This window comes from Somniosus microcephalus, chromosome 2, assembly GCF_052327205.1.
Source record: "Somniosus microcephalus isolate GS21.2 chromosome 2, FLI_Smic_1.0, whole genome shotgun sequence".
Classification (NCBI taxonomy): Eukaryota; Metazoa; Chordata; class Chondrichthyes; order Squaliformes; family Somniosidae; genus Somniosus; species Somniosus microcephalus.
The window spans coordinates 347,227,778-347,253,980 of NC_140988.1; the positions used below are offsets into that span (position 1 = coordinate 347,227,778).

The 26,203-nt window shown below is 45.8% G+C and overlaps 2 protein-coding genes and 1 non-coding gene across 3 annotated transcripts in view; 2 read left to right on the plus strand and 1 right to left on the minus strand.

The window, feature by feature from the left end:
- Positions 1-3,561, minus strand: part of polr1a (RNA polymerase I subunit A) — a 184,159-nt gene extending 180,598 nt beyond the window's left edge. Inside the window, exon 1 of the mRNA XM_085975489.1 lies at positions 3,187-3,561. Coding sequence (XP_085831615.1) covers positions 3,187-3,263 — 77 coding nt within the window. The 5' untranslated portion in view covers positions 3,264-3,561. The remainder of the gene's footprint in view (positions 1-3,186) is intronic.
- Positions 3,562-3,579: 18 nt separating this feature from the next.
- The window catches only part of ptcd3 (pentatricopeptide repeat domain 3), a 48,781-nt gene continuing 26,157 nt past the window's right edge, over positions 3,580-26,203 (plus strand). The window contains exons 1-12 of the mRNA XM_085975490.1: positions 3,580-3,720; positions 7,147-7,199; positions 7,333-7,372; positions 9,196-9,241; positions 9,339-9,407; positions 12,485-12,589; positions 13,647-13,770; positions 14,090-14,202; positions 14,960-15,039; positions 18,257-18,344; positions 18,432-18,492; positions 26,004-26,086. Coding sequence (XP_085831616.1) covers positions 3,620-3,720; positions 7,147-7,199; positions 7,333-7,372; positions 9,196-9,241; positions 9,339-9,407; positions 12,485-12,589; positions 13,647-13,770; positions 14,090-14,202; positions 14,960-15,039; positions 18,257-18,344; positions 18,432-18,492; positions 26,004-26,086 — 963 coding nt within the window. The 5' untranslated portion in view covers positions 3,580-3,619. The remainder of the gene's footprint in view (positions 3,721-7,146; positions 7,200-7,332; positions 7,373-9,195; positions 9,242-9,338; positions 9,408-12,484; positions 12,590-13,646; positions 13,771-14,089; positions 14,203-14,959; positions 15,040-18,256; positions 18,345-18,431; positions 18,493-26,003; positions 26,087-26,203) is intronic.
- Positions 16,433-16,519, plus strand: LOC147123659 (small Cajal body-specific RNA 18). The gene has a single exon (XR_015075154.1).

Consider the following 26,203-nt stretch of genomic DNA (forward strand, 5'->3'; position numbering starts at 1 on the left):
GCCGGATTCGAACCCGGGTCTCTGGCGCTGTGAGGCAACAGTGCTAACCACTATGCCACCGTGCTGCGCAGAATTACATAGAATGTACAGCACAGAAACAGGCCATTCGGCCCAACAGGTCTATGCCAGTGTTTATACTCCACATGAGGCCCCTCCCACCCCTCTTCGTCTAACCCTATCAGCACAACCTTCTATTCATTTCTCCCTCATGTACTTATCTAGCTTCCTCTTAAATGATTTACAAGGATGATACCAGAACTGAGAGGTTATACCTATCAGGAAAGCTTGAAAAGGCTGGGGAGAAGGCTGAGGGGTGACCTGATAGAGGTCTTTAAGATTATGAAAGGGTTCTGATAGGGTAGACGTAGAGTATGAAGATGTTTCCACTTGTGGGGGAGACTAAAACTAGGGGCCATAAATATAAGATAGTCACTAATAAGTCCAATAGGGAATTGAGGGAAAAGTTCTTTACCCAAAGAGTGGTCAGAATGTGGAACAAGGAGTAGTTGTGGCGAATAGCATAGATGCATTTAAAGAGAAGCTAGATAAACACGAAGAAGAAAGGAATAGAAGGGTAAGTTGATAGGGAGGCTCGTGTGGAGCATAAACACTGGCATGGACCAGTTGGGCCGATAGATTAAACCCTAATAAATTGTTTGACATAGAACCATAAACTCTGTAACATGATTGGGAAGGGCGGGGGGGGCATGGGCTCAAGCTCAGACGAGGAAGAGAATGCTTCACATATAAAAGGTGCAGTATGCGTGAAACAGACTGCTCACTGGATAGAGACGGATCACACCGTGGGACGTTTTTAATTACGTTAAAGCTGCTATGTAAATGCAAGTTGTTGTTGTGACAGCAAATTTAAAGGGAAGCTGGTTAGCTTTTGGGAAATTAAGATAATCAGCAATACAAGAGGGGGTACAGCATGGTATGTTTCGAACTTTGGAACCAACCAAGCAGGCTGCTATGATCTTTTCCCTTGGAATTGACAAGAAAATGTATGCATCCAATTAAACAGATATTGTATGTGAAGTACACAATATCAGTGCACAGTACAAATAGACAAAAACCTACATTTTCAGTAATTAATGAGACTAAAAGTGCAGAGGGTGCAGTTGAAAGGTTAACAAAAAATAACTTGCTTTTAAATAACACCTTTAAACATAGCAAGATGTGCCAAGGCACTTCACAGAGGCAACATATTTTATTTCTGCAATAACTACACGTAAAGTGAAAAGATAAAAATCATCCTTTTGCTCAGCCAGATTTCTGACAATTACAGAAACCCATCACCAAGGCCACAGAAAAAATGCAAAACATCGTGACAAAAATTGAATGGATTCTCCCTCATTTCTTGCAGGGAAATTTGGGTCAAATTCACAGAGCCAGTCTTCTTCCCTGCTCCCAGTTCACACTAGCATTGCCCTTCCCCGCCTCAATTCATAAGAGCGAGTCTTTCACGATTTTCCCTCACGACCACTTGCAATTCCCATTTGATAATCCTGTTATACTGCTGCGCCAGGACATCGAACACTGCTACACATTGTGGCCAGCAGTTTCTGATCTTGCAAAACTATTATGAGATCAGGAATTCCCACTCACAGCATGGAGTGCTGTTCGATCTCCCAGAGCAGCTGTATCAGGTAGGCACCAGGAGTGGTGGTGGAGGGAGTCAGGAAGCAGAGCATCACGATGTTTAAAGGAAGCACGATTTTCACAGTACGGTGCAATTTTTTGGCAGTTGTTGCAATAAAAATGGCTGTGATTTTCAATTGGCCAATCACTATACTTAAGAGCATAACTTTTCAAAAAATGGGGTCCCACAAAGGAATCAATCAGAACACCAATGTCTGTCAGTATTTCTTTTAAGTTCTCAGGATCTGAACGATATGCACAGGGCTGCATTTTCCCCCACCCCCATCCCTAGTTGCTCTGAGAAGGTGATAGTGCTGGGTCACTTCAGGGAGATTAAATGAGTCACTAGGTAGCAGGTGTCAGATTCTCTTCCCTGAAGAACATCAATGAACCAGTTGGGCTATTATGACAATTATGACATTGACCTGAAACGTTAACTCTGTTTCTCTCTCCACAGATGCTGCCTGACCTGCTGAGTATTTCCAGCATTTTCTGTTTTTATTTAACCAGTCCACCATCTGGGCTGGAACATTACAGTTGGTTCAGGTACTGAATTACTGATTCAGTCACAGAGGGTCAACTCGGATCCAATTCTAACGCCAGGTACAGTACATACATAACCTTGGACCCAATTCAACCCAAAAGACGCTCTACTATCTTCATCAGATTATATAGTATTATTGTACACAGTATTTACAGCACAGAAACAGGCCATTCAGCCCAACAGGTCCTTGCCGGTGTTTATGCTCCACACGAGCCTACTCCCACCCTACTTCATCTAATCCTATCAGCATATCCTTCTATTCCTTTCTTCCTCATGTGCTTATTTAGCTTCCCCTTAAATACATCTATGCTATTCGCTTCAACTACTCCTTGTGGTAGCAAGTTCCACATTCTAACCACTCTCAGACTTCTCCTGAGTTCCCTACTGGATTTATTAGTGACTATCTTATATTTATGGCTCCTAATTCTGTTTCTCCCCTGCCCCCCCGCGAGTGGAAACATCTTTTCTACGATAGCAAAATACTGCGGATGCTGGAAATCCGAAATAACAAAAGAAAATGCTGGAAAAACTCAGTAGGCCAGGCAACATCCGTGGAGAGAGAAATAGTCAACGTTTCAGGTTGCAGTCCTGACAAAGGGTTTCGACCTGAAACGCCTGCTGAGTTTTTCCAGCATTTTCTGTTGTTATTTAACATCCTTTCTACGTCTACCTTAATTTCTGTAGACTGTCAAGTAGTGGTTTTCAAACTTTTCTGCAAATATTGATACATTTGCAAACAGCTCCAATCCTTCACACTCCTGAGTACCCACCAGTTCTAATTTCTGAAAGACAGTCGACTATTCTAAAGATAGCACATTGTGCAATCAAAAAAAGACAGAAAATGTTAAGTGCCAACACAAATTAATCTAAAACGTTGGCTTGACATTGAACGAAATCGTGAACCAAGGAGTGTGTGGCGTAAAAGGAGACCGCAGAGGCTGCAAAGGGCCGGATTGCTGCATCTAGCCAGCCTGCCTGCCTGCCACAACATGTACGTTTACCTGATTTCTTCCGCTGAATACACGTTGAACGAGATGCTTTCCAGGCGTCTCCAGGGAATTTCCTTTCCAATGAACATTTTGCTGCCTGCATGGGGTGGTGGAGAGGGGAAAATATAAAGAAAGAGTATGAAATAAAAAACTATTTTAACTTCAGCAACAGCCACCACATGGGGTGGGTGTCAGGGCAACTCTGAACACCATTGATGGAGGGGGAGTCATACAAAATCTATCAACTGATTAAAACAACAAGCTGCACCATGAGGTGTGAATAGAAAATATTCAAATTGTATTTCAGCAGCTGTTTCATGCGGCTTGAGCCGCTGCAGTTTTTGACATTTTTTTTTCCTTCAGCTAAATAACGTTTCGTCTCTCCCCTCGGCCGGGTGTTGGTAGGGGCCGGCACTTCCCACAAGGCTGTGCGCGGAGAAGCAAAATGGCGGCGCCCTGCGTGCGCGCCTGTCGCCGGCTGGTCGGCAGGAGCGGCGCGGCTCAGCGGCTAGAGAGAGGCGTTACGGCCGCCACAGCCACACACAGGTAAGGAGATATCTGACCGTGGAGTAGGCGGCAGGTGTTGGATGGGTTGCTCTTGGCTGCCCCCTCCTCCGCCGTCTTGGCGGCCTGCGATGCAAGAGAGCGAGAGAGAGCGACACTGCGCGCGCACAGGCCGAGCCGTTGGGCCGGCCGATCAACGGCTGTTCCCACTGAGCGGTCGCGGCCCAAACCCCCGGATCTTCATGAATGGGCGGGCGGCGGAATGTTCAGGTCCCCGCGTTCCGGCGAGAGCGCGTTTTAGAACGCGGGCCCATTGTCCTGGGGCGAGACGGCGTTCCATTGTTCGGGGCAACCGCGAGCCGCGTGTTCTGCAGTTACTCGGCCAGCGGCACGCTGCTTCCATCAGTGAGATAGCAAAATACTGCGGATGCTGGAAATCCGAAATAACAACAGAAAATGCTGGAAAAACTCAGCAGGCCAAGCAACATCCGTGGAGAGAGAAACAGAGTCAACGTTTCTTGACTCAAAACGTTGATTATTTCTCTCTCCACGGATGTTGCCTGGCCTGCTGAGTTTTTCCAGCATTTTCTGTTATTCCATCAGTGAGACGGCGTGCATTGGGCTGATCAACTGTAACGCTGCATTAAGTAAGTAGCATTTATGCTGTAGATGCTGAATATAAACTGGTTTACTGTTAGCCCTGGGACACGCCACCGTCCAGGTTGCTTCCTGCTTAGGATGGTTGAGAAAGTGCTTTTAAAAAAAAAGCATATGGGATCCTGGGCTTTTTAAGTAGAGGCATAGAATACAAAAGCAAGGAAGCTATGATGAACCTTTTATAAAACACTGGTTCGGCCTCAACTGCAGTATTATACGCAAATCTGGGCACCACCTGAGAGAGGGTGCAGAAAAGATTTACAAGAATGGTTCCAGGGATGAGGGACTTCAGTTACGTGGATAGACTAGTCATCCTCGGTTCCGAGGGACTGCCTAAGACTAAGCAAGATAGACTAGAAAAGCTGGGGTTGTTCTCCTGGGAGCAGAGAAGGTTGAGAGGAGATTTGATAGAGGTGTTCAAAATCACGAGGGGTCGATACAGAGTAGATAGAGAGGAACTATTCCTGTTGGCGGAAGGGTCGAGAACCAGAGGACACAGATTTTAAGGTGATTGGCAAAAGAACCAGCGAGTGGTTAGGATCTGGAATGCACTGCCTGAAAGGGTGGTCGAGGCAGACTCAATCATGGCTTTCAGAAAGGAATTGGATAAGTATCTGAAGGAAAAAATTTTGCAGGGCTAAGGGGAAAGAGCGGGGAGCTGGACTAGCTGAAGTGCTCTTGCAAAGAGCCGGCACGGGCTGAATGGCCTCCTTCTGTGCTGTAACCAATCATCGAATCAAACACTACTCTGTTATCTGACACTTCGCCAATTTCGTATCCATGCTGCCACTGTCCCTTTTATTCCATGGGCTTCACCTTTGCTGGCAAGCCTATTATGTGGCACTTTATCAAATGCCTTTTGGAAATCCATGTACACCACATTGCCCTCATCAACCCTCTTACCTCATCAAAAAACTCAATCAAATTAGTCAAACACGATTTGCCTTTAACAAATCTGTGCTGGCGTTCCTTAATTAATCCACACTTGTCCAAGTGGCTGTTAATTTTGTCCCCGATTATTGTTTCTAAAAGCTTCCCTACTACCGAGGTTAAACCGACTGGTGTGTAGTTGCTGGGTTTATCCCTACACCCTTTTTTGAATAAGGGTGTACTCTTGCAATTCTTCAATCTTCTGGCACCACCCGTATCTAAGGAGGATTGGAATATTATGGCCAGTACCGCCGGAATTTCCACCCATACCTCCCTCAGTATCCTAGGAAGCATCCCATCCGGTCTTGGTGACTTATCAACTTTAAGTACAGCCAGCCTTTCTAGTACCTCCTTTATCAATTTTTAGCCCATCCAGTATCTCAACTACCTCCTCTTTCGCTATGACTTTGACCGCATCCTTTTTCTTGGTAAAGACAGATGCAAAGTGCTGATGTTTACCCGGGCCAGATCCATTCTCAACCCACTGAAATTGGCCTTCCTCCAATTAAGTATTTTTACTCCAGATTGCTCCCTGTCCTTTTCCATAGCTAATCTAAACCGTATGATACTATGAGCACTGCTCCCTAAATGTTGTCCTACTGACATTCGCTCCACTTGCCCCACTTCATTCCCTAGAACCAGATCCAGCAATGTTTCCTTTCTTGTTGGGCCAGAAACATACTGATCAAGAAAATTCTCCTGAACACATTTCAGAAATTCTTCTCCCTCTCTGCCCTTTACACTATTACTATCCCAGCCATTATCACTACTCTATAGTTCTTGCACCTCTCTGTAATTTCCCTGCAAATTTGCTCCTCTGTAACCTTCCCACTAGTTGGCCTATAGAATACACCTAGTAGTGTAATGGCACCTCTGATGTTTCTTAACTCTAACCAAATAGACTCTGTCCTTGACTGCTCCAGGACATCCACACACACAACCTCCCTCTCTCTCACTGTGTAATATTCTCCTTAATCAATACTGCCACCCCACTTCCTTTCTTTCCTTCCCTATCTTTCCTGAACACCTTTATATCCAGGAATATTTAGTACCCAATCCTGCCCTTTTTTGAGCCAGGTCTCCTTAATCGCCATGACATCATATTCCCATGTGGCTATTTGCTCCTGCAGCCTTATCTACCACGCTTTGTGTATTTACACGCTTTGTGTATTTACACACATGCACTCTAAACCTCTTAGACTTTCTTGCATTCTCTCTTAGCCTGATCCCACCTAATACCATACTATTTCTTACTCTAGTGCTATCTGTCTCTCCCAATCCTTTGTGCACCTTTGTTTCTCCTTTTCTATTGCTACATCCTGGTGCCCATCCCCCTGCCAAATTAGTTTAAATCATCCCCAACAGCACTAGCAAGCACCCCCTCCCCTCCCCCACCCCACCCAAACAAGGGTATTGGTCCCAGCTCTGTTGGGGTGCAACCCTCTCCCAGAACTGGTCCCAATGTCCCAGAAATCTGAAGCCCTCCCTCCCTCCTGCACCATCTCTGTCCACGCATTCATCTGCTCTATCTTCCTGTTTCTATACTCACTAGCTGGTGGCACCGGGAGTAATCCGGAGATTACTACCGTTTAAGGTCCTGCTTTTTAATCTCTTTCCTAGCTCTCTAAAATCTGCCTGCAGAACCTCATCCCTCTCTCTACCTATGTTGTTGATACCGATATGGACAACAACCTCTGGCTGTTCACCCTCCCCCCTCCAGAATGTCCTGCAGCTGCTCAGTGACATCCTTGACCCTGGCACCAGGAAGGCAACAAACCATCCTGGAATCACGTCTGCGGGGGGGGGGTGTCGGTGTGGTTTACTGGTAGCACTCTATTATTTACAAATCCTGATTTTAATTTTACTAATTTTGTTTAACAGGAATTATTCCACAAGCCCTTTTCTCTGTCAGTTCGCCACACCCAAGCAGACAGGTAACTTACTTTTGTCATTACTGCTAGTGTTGATATCGGCCCCAATTGTTTGGGCTGACAGATCCATTTCTGGCCATGTACTATCCTGCCAAATCTCACTGGGAGATTCACTGTTGTGTTTGTGCTTTTTAAGATTCTGCAGAAGAAATAGTCGTTCCAAGAAAGAAAACTTGGTAAGTGCTTTATTTTCTAATGTTACACTGTACCCGGCTCAGCCAAAGTATTCTACAGGAATTGTGATACATAGAAGATAGGAGCAGGAGTAGGCCATTCAGCCCCTCGAGCCTGCTCCGCCATTCAATGAGATCATGGCTGATCATCCAAATTCAGTACCCTGTCCCTGCCTTCTCCCCATATCCCTTGATCCCTTTAGCCTTAAGAAATATATCTAATTCCTTCTTGAATATATTTAATGAATTGGCCTCAACTGCCTTCTGTGGTAGAGAATTCCACAGGTTCACCACTCTCTGGGTGAAAAAATTCCTCCTCATCTCAGTCCTAAATGGCTTACCCCTTATCCTTAGACTGTGACCTCTGGTTCAGGACTCCCCAGCCATCGGGAACATCCTTCCTGCATCTAGTCTGTCTAGTCCTGTTAGAATTTTATAAGTTTCAATGAGATCCCCTCTCATTTTTCTAAACTCTAGCGAATATAATCCTAATCGACCCAATCGCTCTTCGTACGTCATTCCTGCCATCCCAGGTATCAGTCTGGTGAATCTTCGCTGCACTCCCTCCATGGCAAGAACATCCTTCCTCAGATAAGGCGACCAAAACTGCACACAATACTCAAGATGTGGTCTCACCAAGGCCCTATACAACTGCAGCAAGACATCCTTGCTCCTGTACTCGAATCCTCTCGCTATGAAGGCCAACATACCATTTGCCGCCTTAACCGCCTGCTGCACCTGCATGCTTAACCTTCAGCGACTGGTGCACAAGGACACACAGGTCTCGTTGCACTTCCCCTTTTCCTAATCTATTGCCGTTCAGATAATCTGTCTTCCTGTTTTTGCCACCAAAGTGGATAACCTCGCATTTATCCACATTATACTGCATCTGCCCAATCACCCCAACCTGTTCAAATCATACTGGAGTTTCTCTGCATCCTCTTCACAGCACACACGCCCACCCAGCTTTGTGTCATCTGCAAACTTGGAGATATTACATCTAGTTCCCTCATCTAGATCATTAATATATATTGTGAATAGCTGGGGTCTTAGCACCGATCCCTGCGGTACCCCACTACTAGTCGTTGCCTGCCACTCAGAAAAAGACCCGTTTATTCCAACTCTTTGCTTCCTGTCAGCCAACCAGTTTTCTATCCAAGTCAGCACCTTACCCCCAATCCCATGTGCTTTAACTTTGCACGCCAATCTCTTATGCGAGAACTTATCGAAAGCCTTCTGAAAGTCCAGATACAATAGTTAAACACGGTAGGAAGATGATTGGTGATCGCATTATGTGACAGTGATGATTCAGAATGTGTCTCTTCTGTGTTGCCACTGAAATTTCAATACAGCCATATGCACTTTTTAATTGTAGGGTGCAGTACGAATGGTTCCAGGTATGCCACTGATGGTGTACAGTTTGATCTGATGGATTAAGAATGTTGCAGAAGAATATGGATTAAGAATGTCGCACTTGCATTCATATAACGCCTTTCAAATGTTTCAAAGTAGTTAGAATGTGAAATTTGCTACCACACAGAGTAGTTGAAGCAAATGACATGCATTTAAGAGGAAGCTGGATAAGTACATGAGGGAAAAAGAAATAGAAGTTTATGCTGATGGGGTGAGATGAAGAGGGGTGTGAATAGATCATGTGGAACATAAACACCGACATGGACCAGTTGGGCCAAGTAGCCTCTTTCTGTGCTGTAAATTCTACGTGAAGGGGGAACTAGTACAAGATTACTGAAATATTCAAATTGATTTTGATTTTTACATCGGCTAATATTCAGCTAGTGCTGTCAATATTTTTTTTTGTTTCCTAGGGACAAGTTAGCAGTCCTTCAAGCTCTTGCTGCTACCGTGAACAGAGTAGGTATTTTTAAATTTTTAGTATATAATCTCTACTAGAAAGAAGCTTTGTTCTGTGTTGGCTCTAGATGTTCAGTGTGTTCCCTTTGTTTCACAGGACCACACAGCTGTACATTACAGGTTCCAAGATGACCCATACCTCATTCCCAGGACATCGCCTGAGTTTGTAAGTACTCCAGCATGAGATCCTTGTTCTACTACTTTGCATGTTGCATTTGAGCCTTCTCCTTTGTCATGAATATGCCCCTGTCAAAGGACCCAGTATTTTGGCTGCCGCTCCAGACCCGAGCCATTCACTTCTATTTCCCCTTTTTTCTTTTCTCTCTATCTCTCCCTGATATCATGCCGCCCTTCATCTCTCCTTTCTCGGATACTCTGCCTTCCCAAATCCCTACCCCAACCCTTCATTACTCTTCGACCTTCCTACTCTCCTGCCGCCGTCCCAGGCTTGACTCCCTCTTAGATAAGCCTATAGCTTCACTCTGCCTCTCTTGGCATCCTTCAAAGGGCCCACCATGGCACTCGTCGCTGTCTCCTCACAAGTGGCAACCTCAACTATCCCATCCTACTCTCTCACCGACCTTCCTGTCCAGCGCGCCTGCAGGGGACTAATCTTGCAAATCTGCTCCTCATCCAACTCGCCCCTCCAAGCGCTGACCCTGTGGACTCTGGCAGTGGATCAGCCATCACCGACCCATTCCACATCTCCCTGCAGAATGTCCGTTCACTTGCGAACGAGGCCCTTGCCATCCATGAGCTTATTGTGGATGACTGCATCAACATCATGCCCCTGACAGAAACTTGGCTGAGGGGTGATGACACCTTACCCTTAAATGAAGCCTCCCTGCCTGGCTTGACCACCGTGGTGGCGGTGTGGCTCTCATCACCAAATCACACCATGGGTCTGTCCCCCCATCTCCTCTGACACTTTCTCCTCCTTTGAGCATCTCACTTTGTTCCACCCCTCTCGCCTCTCATTTAAAATTGTCGTTCTCTACCACCCACCCAAGTATGATCAAATTTATCACCGAGATATCCTCACTGCTTTCCTCCCTTAGCCTCTGCACTGAGCGACTTCTGATCCTCGATAATTTCAACCTCCATCTCAATTCATCATGCTCTCCTGAGTTCACTACCCTCCTATCCTCAATCTCTCCCACATGAACTCCCCAACCCTTATTCATGGCCACTCCCTTGACTTTGCAATCTCTCGTGGGTTCGCTACTCCCACTGTCAATCGAAGATGAGGCCATCTCTGACCAAGATTTTGTATCACTTTCCACTTCCATCCCCCCTCCCGCCACCCAACCCCATTCCCTTTTGTGTCTGCCCCTGGAAAACACATTTTCCGAACTTTCTTACAGCTGCACTTACGAAAACCCAACTGTCCAGCCTCTGGCCCTCCATTCACCACAACATTTCTGCAGCTACCGATCTGCTCAACCACACCTCACCACCACCTTTGATGTCCTAGTCCCTACTAAAACAATTACTCTCTCTCTCACCCTGGTCGTTCCCCCTGGTACGGCCCACATTTTCGCTGGCTCAAGTCCAAGGGACCGCAGATTTGAATGGATATGGTGGACAACTGGTTTAGCCATTCACTGCCAGATCGGGTTCGACCACATAAAGCATTATCAGGTCCTACTCTTGTCTGCCAAAACTGCTCATTATTCCAGGATCATTCTGGAATGCAAAGATAACCCCTAGCTACTATTTTCTACTGCTAACCGTCTTCTTAAACCCCTCTCCCCTGTCTCCTCCACACTTGCCTCCAACAACAGATGCGAGGAGCTCATGGACTACTTTGTCCCTAAGATTGAGACTATCCGATCAGCTGACTCTGCCACTTCCCTTTCCCCTAGCCCACCGAGCCAAACTTCCTCTAAGGTTCACCTCTGCCCTGAACTCGCAACTTTCTCCAGTTTCTCTCCAATCTCCCCTCTTGACCTCTCCACGCTCATCCTGTCCATGAGACCCACTTCCTGCTCCTATGTTAGCTGACATTGTTAACGGTTCGCTCTCCTCGGGTACTGTCCCCCTCTCCTTCAAATCTGCCGTCATCACCCCCTCAAAAAAAAAAAAAAAAAAAAAAAAAAAAACAACAACCCTTGGACCCCCGCCCCCCCCCCCCCCCCGGGTCCTTGCAAACTACTGCCCCATCTCCAACCTCCCTTTCCTCTCAAATCCTTGAATGTGTTGTTGCCTCCCAAATCCATGCCCATCTTTCCCAGAACTCCTGTTTGAATCCCTCCAAGCCAATTTCCGCCTTTGCCACAGTACCGAAACGGCTCGTATCAAAGTCACAAATGACATCCTTTGTGACTGACAAAGGTAAACTTTCCCTCCTTGTCCTCGAACTGTCTGCAACCTTCAACATGGTTTACCACTCCATCCTCCTCCACCATCGTCCAGCTGGGTGGGACTGCACTCGCCTGGTTCCATTCTTATCTATCTAATCGTAGCCAGAAAATCACCTGCAACGGCTCCTCTTCCCGCTCCCGCATTGTTACCTCTGGGGTCCCCCAAGGGTCTATCCTTGGCCCCCTCCTATTCCTCATCTACATGCTGCCCCTTGGCGACATCATCTGAAAACACGGCATCAGTTTCCACATGTACGCTGACGACACCCAGCTCTACCTCACCACCACTTCTCTCCACCCCTTCACAGTCTCTAAATTGACACATTGCTTGGCCGACATCCAGTACTGGATGAGCAGAAATTTTCTTCAATTGAATATTGGGAAGACCGAAGCCATTGTCTTCGGGCCCCACCACAAACTCCGTTCCCTAGCCACCGACTCCATCCCTCTCCCTAACATCTGTCTGAGGCTGAACCAGACCATTTGCAACCTTGGTGTCATATTTGACCCTGAAATGAGCTTCTGACCACATATCCGCAGCATAACTAAGACCGCCTATTTCCACCTCCATAACATCGCCTGTCACCTAAAGGAGCCTTTAACAGAGGATTCAAGTCATGTTACATGATGGGGTGCTCATTTAAAAAAAAAAAAAAAGACGTTCAAGAATGTAAATGAAAATGCATTGAAAGATTAGCACAACATAAGGTGTTCACACTTGGGCCGAGTGCTTTTCAAGTTGAGGGGTTGGGTCTGATCAGGAAGTGGGAAATACTTCTGATTATCGTGCGGTTACTTTACTGAACGCTCTTTGGATGATCTTGGCCGAGTTGCGTAACTCTCTGAATGTAAATCTGAATATCCTTTCCTTCTCTTGCAGCGTCTCTACTCACTGTCACACGAGTCTGGACGTAACTCTGCCAAGTATATTGTTAACACCTATCCCAACCTTTTCCAGAAGGATTTTGCTGAACCTTCTATACCCGTAAGTTGTATCCTTCCTTTGTAAATACAATCATTAATAGCCTATACTGTAACTAAAACTCTCCATTGTGAAACCTAGATTTAAACTGACTAACTTTCCTCAATGTAACCAGTTTCAAGTACTCTGTAGCATCTGATTCCTAACTTGAGGTTCACAGGCTGGAATCTCAGTCTGCTCTGAGAAAGATGGCCAGTTATATTTTTGGTGCCATTTTTTCCCTGTTCCAGTCTTCCGCCCTCTGCAGAAGGTGCTGAATCATCCTGAGATATGGTTCCATGGGCATGAGCAGCCCTCTCGTATTTCACGCAAGTGGCCATTCGTCATGTGTTGGCAGAACCTTCAGTCACTTCAGTCTTACTTCCACCAGACTGATACCTGGGATGGCAGGAATGACGTATGAGGAGAGATTGGGTCGATTGGGCTTATACTCGCAGGAGTTTAGAAGAATGAGAGGGGATCTCATTGAAACTTATAAAATTCTAACAGGACTAGACAGACTAGATGCAGGAAGGATGTTCCCGATGGCCGGGGAGTCCAGAACCAGGGGTCACAGTCTAAGGATAAGGGGTAAGCCATTTAGGACGGAGATGAGGAATTTCTTCACCCAGAGTGTGGTGAACCTGTGGAATTCTCTACCACAAAAGGCAGTTGAGGCCAATTCATTAAATATATTCAAGAAGGAGTTAGATATATTTCTTAAGGCTAAAGGGATCAAGGGATATGGGGAGAAAGCAGGGACAGGGTACTGAATTTGGATGATCAGCCATGATCTCATTAAATGGCGGAGCAGGCTCGAGGGGCCGAATGGCCTACTCCTGCTCCTATCTTCTATGTTTCTGGGACCCCCTCTCTCTAAACTCCACTTCTCTCTCTCCAAAAAACCACCTTAATATCTGTATTTTTCACCAAGTTTTTGGTCATCTCTCATTTCTCCACGGCTCACCGTATGTGCCACCCCACCCCATAAACAATCTTGGGACGTTTCTCTACATTTAAAGGCTCTATATAAATGCAAATTTTTGTTCAAAGCAAGTTAGTGAAATGTTTTCTTTTGTAGTGTTTGATGCCAGAGCAATTGGAGCCTCTGATAAATGAAGTGAGTGAGGCTGCCCTGAGAGAACGCATTCAGCTCAGGAAAGTGAAAGCTTCCGTTGATCTGTATGACCAACTTGTGCAAGCAGGTAATCTCTGATTTCCATCACATGTAAGCTGTTGCCAAACACGATATAAAGTACATGGACGTGTTTTCACCTGTACTTAAAGGGGAAGGACGATCTTGGGAGAGTGCTTTTTTGGTTTGGTTGGTGCTGGGATTTGGCGGTTCTGGATCATTCCAAAGCTCTGGCCTCTACTGAAGTGAATGAACCAGGCCCATGACACAACTGGCCCCTCCCCATCACTGGAGTAGCAAGGAGGGAGGCCTGAAGTGGTGGCTTAGCGGGAACGTTGCCTGAGGCTGTTAGAAATCACAGGATTTGCAATTCTATTTTGTTTTAACAGGGACTCCTGCGTCTCTTGAAACCACCAATACCTTGTTGGATCTGCTTTGTGTTTATGGAGATAAAGAGCCACCTAGAGAAGATCAAGTTGAGCCAAGAGAAGCTGAAGATCGGGTATGAAAAGTGCCACATCAATAACATGCTGCGGCCTGTTTGCCAATGAGTGCAACAGGGTTCATACAAGCAAAAATGCAAGCTATTGTTGCATAGTGCCATCAGCGGCCGTGCCTTCAGCTGTCTGGGCCCTAAGCTTTGGAATCCCCTCCCTAAACCTCTGCCTCGCCACCCCTCTCTCCCTTAAAACACACCTTAAAACCTACCTCTTTGACCAAGTCATTGGTCACCTGTTCTGATGTCCCCTCCTTTGGCTCAGTGTCAATTTGTTTGTCTGATTATGGTCTTGTGAAGCGCCTTGAGATGTTTTACTATGTTAAAGGCGCTATATAAATGCACACTTGGTGCTTTCTTTAAAAACCTATACTGTAACTAAAACTCTCCATTGTAAAACCTAGATTTGAACTGACTAACTTTCCTCAATGTAACCAGTTTCAAGTACTCTGTAGCATCTGATTCCTAACTTGAGGTTCACAGGCTGGAATCTCAGTCTTTTCTTTAAAAAGTGTGGGAACTTTGTGCAGTTTAGACTTCGCGTTGTCACTTCGTTCCTGATCTATTTACTATTCATTTTGAAAACTGAAGATCTTTTTTCCTCCTTGATCCTTCTCTCCGGTAAAGAATGTAATTTCCACCAGATGTTTTGGGCGAAGATGCTGATGACGTAGAGAGCGATGTTTGAAGAGCGGCGTTCTGTTAAAATTGTATCTTCTTGCCAAGAAGTTGTGTACTAATTCTCGCAGATGTTTCCCTTTAGGATGAGGTGACCCAGGATTTGCAGAAGAGACAGAAGGGCCGGCCACGCAAAGCTTCAGATTTGCTTAGTGTTACCTGGAGGTAAAAAGCTAGTGTTTTCGGGAACTGTGCAGCTTTCTGCTTGAGCAAAGTTATCACATCTCAATGTAGTTGTGGGGTTGGGGGAGGGGGGGGGGTGGAATTCAAACTACAATGTCGTAACATCTGTCTCTTGGTGGGTTCACTAAACATACAGATGTTTGTCAAGTTTAATTTTGGTCTCCTGTCAACAAATAAGATTGTTGCAAAACCTGCTTTCACAGCTGTTCAACCTTGAAACTCTGGACAGTGAAATACAGAGCGCCCAGAGAGTTCAGTTTGGCTTTACAGCTTTTGGCATCTATTTTAACAACAAAATCTTGATTTTTAAACTAGTAGCTAGCACCAGTGGCTTATTGGGTAAAGTGGCTGCCTGTTATGGTGTTGAGTTTCACAAGCCAAGAAGGTTTCAGGGTTGAATCCCCAGTCAGTGCCGATTTAACTGATCTCATCCAGGGGCTTGCAATTAACCTCTTGGGATGCGGACAACCCTGACAAGGCCACATTTATTGTCCATTCCTATAGTTTCTCTGAGGGCATTGAGAGTTGTGGCAATACTTTTTCAAATGGTGAGAAACTATTAAATGTTGGTGTTCAGAGAGATTTAGGTGTCCTCTTACAGGAAACACGAGTTAGCCTGCAGGTACAGCAAGCAATTAGGAAGGCAAATGGCATGTTGGCCTTTATTGCAAGGGAGTTCGAGTACAAGAGTAAGGGAGTCTTGCTGCAATTGTACAGGATTTGGTGAGGCCACACCTGGAGTACTATGCACCATTTTGGTCCCCTTATCTAAGGAAGGACATACTTGCCTTGGAGGCGGTGCAGTGAAGGTTTGCTAGATTGATCCCTGGGATGAGAGTGTTGTCCTCTGGGTTGGGCCTATACTCTCATACATTTAAGACTGAGTTGAGAAGGAATTTCTTCATTCAGAGGGTTGTGAATCTTTGGAATTCTCTACCCCAAAAGGCTGTGGATGCTGAGTCTTTGAGTATATTCAAAGCTGAGATAGATTTTTGGACTCTAGAGGGGTGTGGGAATAGGGCAGGGAAGTGGAGTTAAGGTCAAAGATCAGCCCTGACCCTATTGCATGGCGGAGCAGGCTCGAGGGGCCATATGGCCTCCTCCTGCTCCTAATTCTTATGTTCTTGTGGCGCTCCCAGTTCTGGCCTTTACCGAAAAGATACTAGTTTTTGCCAAGTCTTTGTGTATACCATAGCCTTTTTTGTTTTTATTTAGTTTCTTTCCTCAATCTGTCTTTCATTTGGGTGTTTTTTTTTAATTTGGCTATATTTTGCGAGGGACTTTATTTTTAATGAGTTTGGAAGGGAGGTAAGTGTGGGGTGGTGGTTGTGAGAGCCATTGTAAGAAAGACCCAGTAGATGTCCAAACCTAAAAGTGGTCAATGATGACTAGCCCACTGTGCAATCTGAGTTTCAGTGTGAGCATTAATGACAGAACTAGTGCTGGAAAAAGTCTGAGATCACATTATGTTTTTTTTAAATTACTATGTCAACCACATAGCGTGGGACTGAAGTCGGGTAGACCAGGTGTAGGGCTGGCAGGTTCCTTTCCCCAAAGGACATAGGACATTAGTTAACCAGTTTTAACAGCCATCTGGAAGCTTTCAATATTGATTGTAATCAATATCCAGGTTCTCCATGGCCACTTGGATGAGCTCCTGGAAGGCAGCTGGTATTGTAGAACTGTATCTTAGCATAGAAAAGTACTGGACAGGAAGAGACCCAGTTTGTTCCATTCACCTGACCTAAACATGAGTTTGTCCCTTCAGGGAAAAGGGGCTGGGGGGGGGACTGTAAGGACAAAATAAAAAGTTTACCTAGCTAAGCTTTACTGTTGCTAGAGGTGTTTGACCATCTCCTTTTTATAAAACTTTTAGGGGGGGAAAATTCCATCCAAGTGGTTTCTGACTGTCTACAGTTATCAGTGATGTGCAGTATTTCATCCCTCGTTTCATCATGCAGATTAACAAATCAAACTTATTGGCCTGGATTTTGCTTTCAGTATCAAAGGAACGGCTTTTGCCATTCACCTCGAGCATAGCTACCCAGAGACTTTTCAGAAGAACATAAGAATTAGGAGCAGGAGTAGGCCACACGGCCCCTCGAGCCTGCTCCGCCATTCAGTAAAATCACGGCTGATCTTCGATCTCAACTCCACTTTCCTCTCCAATCTCTCTCTCCCTTGACTCCCCTAGAGTCCAAAAATCTATCTCTGCCTTGAATATGCTCAACGATTCAGCATCCACAGCCCTTTGGGGTAGAGAATGCCAAAGATTCACAACCTTCTTCCTCATCTCGGTCTTAAAAGGCCGACCCCTTATCCTGAGACTATGCCCCCTAGTTCTAGAAACTCCGCCAGGGGAAACAACCTCTCAACATCTACCCTGTCAATCCCACTCAGAATCTTGTATGTTTCAAAGAGTTCACCTCTCATTCTTCTAAACTCCATAGAGTATAGGCTCAATCTCTCCTCATAACCCTCTCATCCCAGGAATCCATCTAGTGAACCTTTGTTGCACCGCCTCTAAGGCAAGTATATCCTTCCTCAGATAAGGAGACCAAAACTGTGCACAGTACTCCAGGTGTGGTCTCACCAAGGCCCTGTACAATTGTAGCAAGACTTCCTTTCTCTGTACTCCAACCCCCTTGCAATAAAGGCCAACATGCCATTTTCCTTCCTAATTGCTTGCTGTACCTGCATGCTAATTCGCGGCCTTATCAGGGCCAGAGGGTTGGTCAGTAGTAATTATCACTTTTCACACCGTTTAAAAACTTCCTAAATGTACCAGCCCTAATTTTTTTCCCCCAGCCATTTTTATTACCGAACTAGTGGGTAATGACCCCAAATTCATGCCATTGGAGTGATTTCTTTGCCGAGTCGATTGGTGAGGACTGCAACATTGCTCCCTGTGGAGGAGCAGGGTATCTGTGACGACAACTTCTGGATTTCCATGTTTAACTGCATATGTGCAGACATTGCTGTCAGATTTACCCTGTAATGTGAGCGCTGATGGCCTCACTGTTATTCTTACAGCAAAATCCGGGCCATTACTGCTCGTCATGAAGTGCACTAGTTTAGAAAGTATTTAAATCTGTCATTTTGCTGATTACCCAGTGTTTCATTTAAAACCTTACCCAAAACCACACGCATGTCTGAGAAATAGTTTAAACTGAAACTTTATATTTTTCCTTCTATTTAGGGAGAACAATAATGCGGAGAGGATATTTAACCTGATGCCCGAAAGGAACGCACATTCTCTTTGTACGATGATTCGAGGAATGATTAAGGTATTGTTGGTGATCCATCGTGCCACTCATTTTATATCGTGCCTTTGATTTGAAGTATAGTTAACTTCTCTGTTTCTGTTTGCTTAGTATGGCGCTTATACAAAGGCCAACAACATGTACACTGACTTGCTGAACAATCGGATGAAAGGTGAGTGTTGGAAAAAATGATTTCGCTGATTGTACACGCTCGCTAAATTTTGAATGAATGAGGGTGTCCTCGATGTACAGTGTATGTGACTATAGGTAGACCTGATTGGGGCATAGTGTCATGGAAACAGGAATAGGCCATTCAGCTCCATTCAATCGGACCATGGTTGATCTGTACCTTAACTCCATTTAACTCTCTAAATATTGTTTTATCACCTTCAGACGACTGACTAGCTATTAAAACCTAGTGCTGATGCGTATAAATCCAGTGTATCAGGATCCATTTTACCCATCAACCCCATTTACCCACCTTCTATCCATATCCCTTGATACTCTTGCCCAACAGAAATCTGTCAATCTTGGCCTTGAACATTTCAATTGACCCAGCATCCATTGCCTTTTGGGCCCATTAACGGTTACCACTGATGATGGTCACTTGTATTATAGCCTTCCTGGCCACTCCAGCCCAGACTTTGTAGATAAAGGGACAGCGATTTATTCATAATGTTTTTCAAACCAATGACCATTGGTGATTGGGTCTGCAGGATTCATGTGAATATTTTTTCAAACCTAACGTTCCTCTTTGGAAACTAATTTTTGAAAGTATTCGGAAAGATAATGTGAGTCCTTCCAGAAGTTTAATAAATAGTAGATGTCACTGGTGTACATATGAAGCATTTACTTAATGCCCCTTTTACTTTCTCCCCTCTTCCACCCCAACCCCCATTTATAAGTCGAGTAAATTTCATACTAATGGAGACAGAGTTTACCCATACCACGAGGAGAGTGAAACTGCTCCATAGCTGGGGGCCTTTTAAGCTGCACGGCCACGCTCCAAGGGTCTCGCGCAGCCGGCAACCCCGGCATTTAAATTGAAAACCCATGCGTGCGCGGAATGTTAAAGGGGCCGCGCGGCCCAAAAAAGAAATTGCAGGAACACTGCCCCCCACAGATGGTGGAAAAATAGTGTTGGGTTGGTCACCAGCAGCCATGTGGCGACTTCAGGGGAGTAAATAAACTTAAAGGATCCTTTTGTGGCACTGTCTTTGGTTGCCTGTCAAGCACACGTTGGAGGCATTGGGGGCCACTTTGAGAATTTATTTGGGGGGGGGGGGTTGCGGGTGAGTATAATTCTGTTGAACGGCTGCATAATCGTTCAGTGTTATGGAGTTAGATATATGTAAATTTGCTTTAAGTTGCCTCATGTTTAACTGGGGCTAGAGGCAGTCTGGAAACAACTATTTTGTCTTCAATTCCTACATGGCTGACCCAAGTACAACATTACTCGAGCAGAGATTTTGTGTGGCACATTGTAGAGAACCAGCTTCCATTCAAACCCCTTCCAACCACCAGTTACGTAAGGAACATATAACGTAAGAAAAAATGATATACCTATCAATTCGTCCAATAAAAGGCGACGAGTTAGGAACGTAACTAAAGGTTTTTATTGACTAAATAACAGAGCCCACCCTCGTGGGTGATCGGGTCCAACAAGGAGGAATACCAGCCAGTCGACTACCTTTATACCTGGGCAGGTAGGTGGAGCCATGGGCGGAGTCGGAGGTGGTCAGCCCAGGTATAACAGCGCGACAAGAGGCGACCTCGTATCGTGATACAACGGTGATAACAATACAACAGTGATAACTATAGTGTAACGATAAAGTGGTTTACCACAGCCGCGCGGCCCAAAAAAGAAATTGCAGGAACACTGCCCCCCACAGATGGTGGAAAAATAGTGTTGGGTTGGTCACCAGCAACCATGTGGCGACTTCAGGGGAGTAAATAAACTTAAAGGATCCTTTTGTGGCACTGTCTTTGGTTGCCTGTCAAGCACACGTTGGAGGCATTGGGGGCCACTGAGAATTTATTTGGGGGGGGGGGTTGCGGGTGAGTATAATTCTGTTGAACGGCTGCATAATCGTTCAGTGTTATGGAGTTAGATATATGTAAATTTGCTTTAAGTTGCCTCATGTTTAACTGGGGCTAGAGGCAGTCTGGAAACAACTATTTTGTCTTCAATTCCTACATGGCTGACCCAAGTACAACATTACTCGAGCAGAGATTTTGTGTGGCACATTGTAGAGAACCAGCTTCCATTCAAACCCCTTCCAACCACCAGTTACGTAAGGAACATATAACGTAAGAAATATGAGCAGAAGTAGGCCATTCGGCCCTTAGAGCCTGCTCTCCCTTCAATAGGATCATGGCTGATCTACCTCAACTCCACCTTCCCACACTATCCCATATCCCTTGATTCCCTTAGTGTGCAAAATACTGTTCGAAGCCATAAACACTAAAGAGGAACAACTGAGAAATGGAAGTACTTATTATGTCCGTGTATGATTGAGACACGGACAGCAGGAGTTGAACAAAACAAGTCTTTACTGAAAGGAGTCAATCGGGAAACTGAAAACACAGAGGCTTACTAGCGCCTTTTATACAGGGGTGGTCACTGCTGGTACTGCAGTCTTGAGACCAGTTATTCTCTTAAAGGTACATACACAACAATTCCTCCCCTTTTAGATAAACAGTACATAACATTAATTTAACAACTAAATGATAACCAATTACAATCACAATTACGGTTGCTAGATACATTGGTTAAGTTTAAGCAATTATAAGTTCAGTCTTTGAGGAGGCTTCCTGATTCTGTCTGGATAACGCCTCTTTGGGGTATCAGGTTCCTCTGGCAAGGTTGAGTCGGGATCAATGTCGTTGTTTGGTTCATCTTCCAATATCACCGATTCTGCGGTAGCTGCAATTGGTACGTCGATTTCATTGCCAGGCGTATCAGATCATGGTGTGGAGCTGACGTTTTCCAGTGACTCTAGAATCTGGTCAGCATGGTGTCTTACAATGCTCTCTCCAACGTCCACGGTATACATGAGAGGTCCTTGCCGTGTACAAATCGTTCCTGGCTGCCATTTCTCAGTGCGGTAGTCCCGGGCCAAAACTGGTTGACCAATCTTAAAACTCCTGGTCGGCCTTTCATTCATATTCTGAAACTGCCTGTTCTCCACATCTCTTCGGACGTTTGGCTTAACCAAATCCAAGCGGCATCGTAGTCTTCGATTGAAGAACATCATGGCTGGAGTTTGGTTGGTAACCGCATGTGTCGCATTCCGGTAGGCAAAAAAGAAGTTGTCCACCTTGTGTTGTAGGGGTATATCTTCATTACACATTGCCTTGATAGCCTTCTTGAATGTTTGAACAAACCTCTCGGCCAATCCATTAGTGGCTGGATGATATGGGGCAGATGTGTAATGCTTAACACCATTGTTCTTTAAGAACCTCCGGAACTCTTCAGACACAAACTGGTCCATTGTCAGAGCAAATCTGTTCAGGCAGCCCATTCCTGGCGAATATGGTTCGTAAAACTGTGATAGTTTTTTCCGTGGTGGTTGAGGACATTTTTATTACCTCTGGCCACTTTGTGCATCCACCGCAGGTAAAAACATCGAGTCCATGAAGGGACCAGCAAAATCAATGTGCACCCTTTGCCATGGAGATGAGGGCCACTCCCATGGATGCAGAGGAGCTTGTGGTGGGGCGTTTTGGACCTTCTGGCATCCTGCACAGCTCTTGGTCATCTCTTCGATTTCTCTATCAATTCCCGGCCACCACACAAACGCTCTGGCTAAGTTCTTCATTTTTACCCCACCCAGATGACCCTCATGAAGCTCATTGAGCACTCTATCCGTCAACTTAGGTGGAATTACTACTCTGGATCCACGCATCAAGGTTCCTCTGCACACTGACAGCTGTTCTCTTCTCGGCGAGAATGCTGGCAGCAGTGGTTCGCCATGTGCTGGCCATCCCTTCACCGTTAAATCATAGACCCGTGATAGTGTCGGGTCATTCCGTGTTTCCTTTTCTATGTTTGCATTCGTCACAGGGAGACATTCGACTATGGTCGAGTGGAATAACTCCATTGGATCCACTGCAAGGTCTTCTTCCACCGTCTGCAACGGTAGGCGTGACAATCCATCAGCATTCCCATGCTGTTTAGTTCCTTTGTACTCGATGTCATATTGGTGTGCCCCTAGGAAAAGGGACCACCTCTGCAGCCGTTGCGCTGTCATTATCGGTACACCCTTCTGAGGGTTGAAAATGGAGACAAGAGGTTGATGATCGGTTAGTAGAGTAAATTTTTGACCGTGCAGGTAGTGATTGAACTTCTTCACCCCCCCCCCCCCCCCCCCCCACACTAGGCTGAGGGCCTCTCTGTCGATCTGGGCGTAGTTACGCTTGGCAGAAGTTAACGAGCGTGACGCAAAAGCTATCGGCTTCTCTAAACCATCAAGGAATTTATGTGACAGTACCGCCCCAATGCCGTAGGGAGACGCATCACACGCCAGTCTGATCGGCAGTGCTGGGTTGTAGTGAGCCAATACTTCTCTTGAAGTGATTAAGTCCTTACTCTTCTGAAAGGCCCGCTTACAGTCATTGCTCCATTTCCATGCTACTCCCGTTCGTAGCAGGGCATTCAGTGGGTGCAGGATTGTCGACAAATTCGGCAAAAACTTATGATAGTAATTCACCAATCCGAGGAATGACCTCAGTTGCGACACATTTTCAGGCGCTGGGGCCTTAACAACCGCTTCAATTTTGTCAGGGGACTTATATAACCCCTCTTCATCAATCACGTGGCCACAATACGATATCTGTTTCTTAAAAAACTCGCACTTGGGGCGGTTGGCTCGTAGCCCATGTTCCCGTAGTCTAGTGAGCACCTGTTCTAGGTTGTTAAGGTGTTCACTGTCATCTTCACCTGTCACAAGGATGTCGTCCAAGTAACTGAGTCCCCGGAATCCCTTGCAGGACTTGTTCCATCGCTCTTTGCCATATCGCCGGAGCCGATGCTACTCCGAATACCAATCGATGATACTGGTAAAGACCTTTGAGTGTTTATTGTGAGATACTTCCTAGAGGATTCTTCAACCTCCATCTGCAAATATGCTTGTGCTAGGTCAATTTTTGTAAAACGCTTCCCTCCAGACAGTGAGGCGAAGATGTCTTCTATCCTTGGAAGAGGATATTGTACTGTGTGAAGGACTGGGTTCACCGTCACCTTGAAATCCCCACAGATGCGAACCTTCCTTGGCTCCTCCAACTTATTGCTTAACGTTTTCTTCATGACAGGACCGATGGGTGTCGCCCACTCGCTCCAGTCGACCTTAGACAACACGCCTGCCTTCTCCAGATTCTCCAGCTCTGCCTCGACGGCTGGGCGAATTGTATATGGTACCGGTCTTACTTGGGAATTGCATTCTCTTCTATTTTTATCGAGGCAGTTACGCCTTTAAGCGTGCCCAGTTCTTGTTGAAATACCTCTTTGGCGTTAGCTAAGATTGTTGACAATCGTCCAAGAGTGACGTCTTCATCTTTTTTACCGTCCACCGTCATTGCATGAATGGAGTGCCAATCTAAGCTTATCTTCCTGATCCATTCACGTCCCAATAACGGTGGTCCACCATTTTGCAGTATGTAGAGATACAATTTCCGTATTTTCTTGCCGTTGTATTCGACAGGCACCCTTATTTTTCCTCTGGGGTATACTTTTTGCCCCGTATACGTCGTCAAGACGATGGATGTCTCTCTCAAGGGTATGTGTGAAAATAGCCGCTCGTCGTCTCATCGATTCATGACGGTTAGCGCTGATCCTGTATCCAATTCCATTTTAACTTGGGACCCTGCTATCGTGAGGGTGACCCAAATGGTTCGGTGATCCTCTTTTGCGATTACATTGTGAAGTTTGAGACAGCTTAGTCTCCTGTTCCCGGATTCACTATCGCTCATCTGGTCTTCGGAACTACTGTCCGTCATCTTTTGTACTTTCTTGTACGGTTCCTTAGTAGCCTTTTTGTTGTTGCTGGTCTTCTTCCCAGACCTGCAAACTCGTGCAATGTGTCCCATCTTCCCGCATTGCCTGCATATTTTGTCTTTGGACCAGCAGTCCTTCTGGTCATGGTTAGTTCTGCCGCAGCGATAACATTTTGCAAATCCCCGTGTCATTTCGTGGGTGCCGTATTCCTGTGGTTTTTGTTGAATTTCTGCAGCTCCCCTGGCTGCTGCTTCATATGATACTGCCACGCTGAAAGCCTTATCTAGCGTCAGCTCTTTCTCTGAGAGTAACCTCTTCTGTGTTCCTTCACTCAGGAGTCCACAGACAAATTTGTCTCGTAGGGTATCTGCCAGTCCTGCTCCGAACTGGCAGTGCTTTGATAGCTTGCGTAGTTCCGTAAGGTACTCAGCATTGCTCTCATCTTTATGCTGAGTTCTCCTGTGGAATTTAAATCTTTCTGCTATGAACAGCGGTGCAGGGTTTAGGTGTTCCTGTAGGACAGCAACAATTTCGTTAAAACTCTTTGCCTTCGGTTTGGCTGGAGTAATCAGGTCCCGCAATAGGCCGTACGTTCTAGCGCCCATTAAATTTAGCAATACCGATGCCTTTTTCTCATCGGCTATTTCGTTTGCCTCGCAATATACCTCGACTCTTTCCACAAACGTGGTCCAGTCCTCTATTGTATTATCAAAGGCAGTGATACAGCCAGTCTTCGGCATCTTGAAAATCTAAAATGGCGCCTCCCGCGCTTTGCCGCCTTCCCCGCTGTTGCTGGCTCTGCTTTCCGCGGTTTCCGTTGCAACCTGCAGCTCCTCGCGGTTTCCTGCGCGTTTAATATTTCTTCTTTTTTATTATTTTCCCGTCGTGGAACAACCCTGTGGGACTCTTGCCTCCCTCTTCTCGGGTCTATACGCAGCCCGGCTTCGTAGCACCGGCCGCGCCCTGTGTGCTCCACCCTCTCTCCTCTTCCCGACGACGCTGCTCGGCCCCGTTGCAAGCCACCCGCTCGAGTTCGCGACCGCCGCAGCCCAGGAAGGATCAGTGTACTACCTGCCACCAGCCCGATTAGCTGAAGCACCGTCGACAGGAACCAGGCCCCGCTTTCGACAGCTTCTCCAGCAATCTTCAACTCCGCTAACACGGGCGGATGCCCACGGTCGACGCCCGTTTCTACTGCTTCTTTCTTCCTTCTGGCCTCGACCTCTGCTCACTTCGCTGCAGGAATGGATCCCAGGAGGTGGTGCAGACTGTAGGTAAGTTCATATCTGCTCGTCGCCAGTATTATGTCCGTGTATGATTGAGACACGGACAGCAGGAGTTGAACAAAACAAGTCTTTACTGAAAGGAGTCAATCGGGAAACTGAAAACACAGAGGCTTACTAGCGCCTTTTATACAGGGGTGGTCACTGCCGGTACTGCAGTCTGAGACCAGTTATTCTCTTAAAGGTACACACACAACAGTACTGATGCCTGCTTTTATTTAACATGAAGGAGCAACTTGATAGGCTGCGCTATTAAATCTGTTATGTTTCTGATCTGTATGGATATTTAAAATAAGTTTAGAGTGGGTAGTAACAAAAGCCGAGAATTTGCAGCTTAAATGGGATATATTTTCTTGAATGCAGTTTACTTAATTCGCTTTGTCTTTTGCGCTGTCTGTTTTACAGTGGATGTTCATACTTTTAATGCACTAATATCAGCAGTCCCAGAATTGAAAGAGATGTACAGTGACAAAGTGGATTTTATTCTGGTGAGTAGAAACCCACAACATTAACCTGTCTTACACTGTCGGGTGATGATCAACGTGCTGTGTATTTCCAAGGTTCTGTGTCTTTATACGGGTGGGACTTGTCACAGTGGTGTTTCT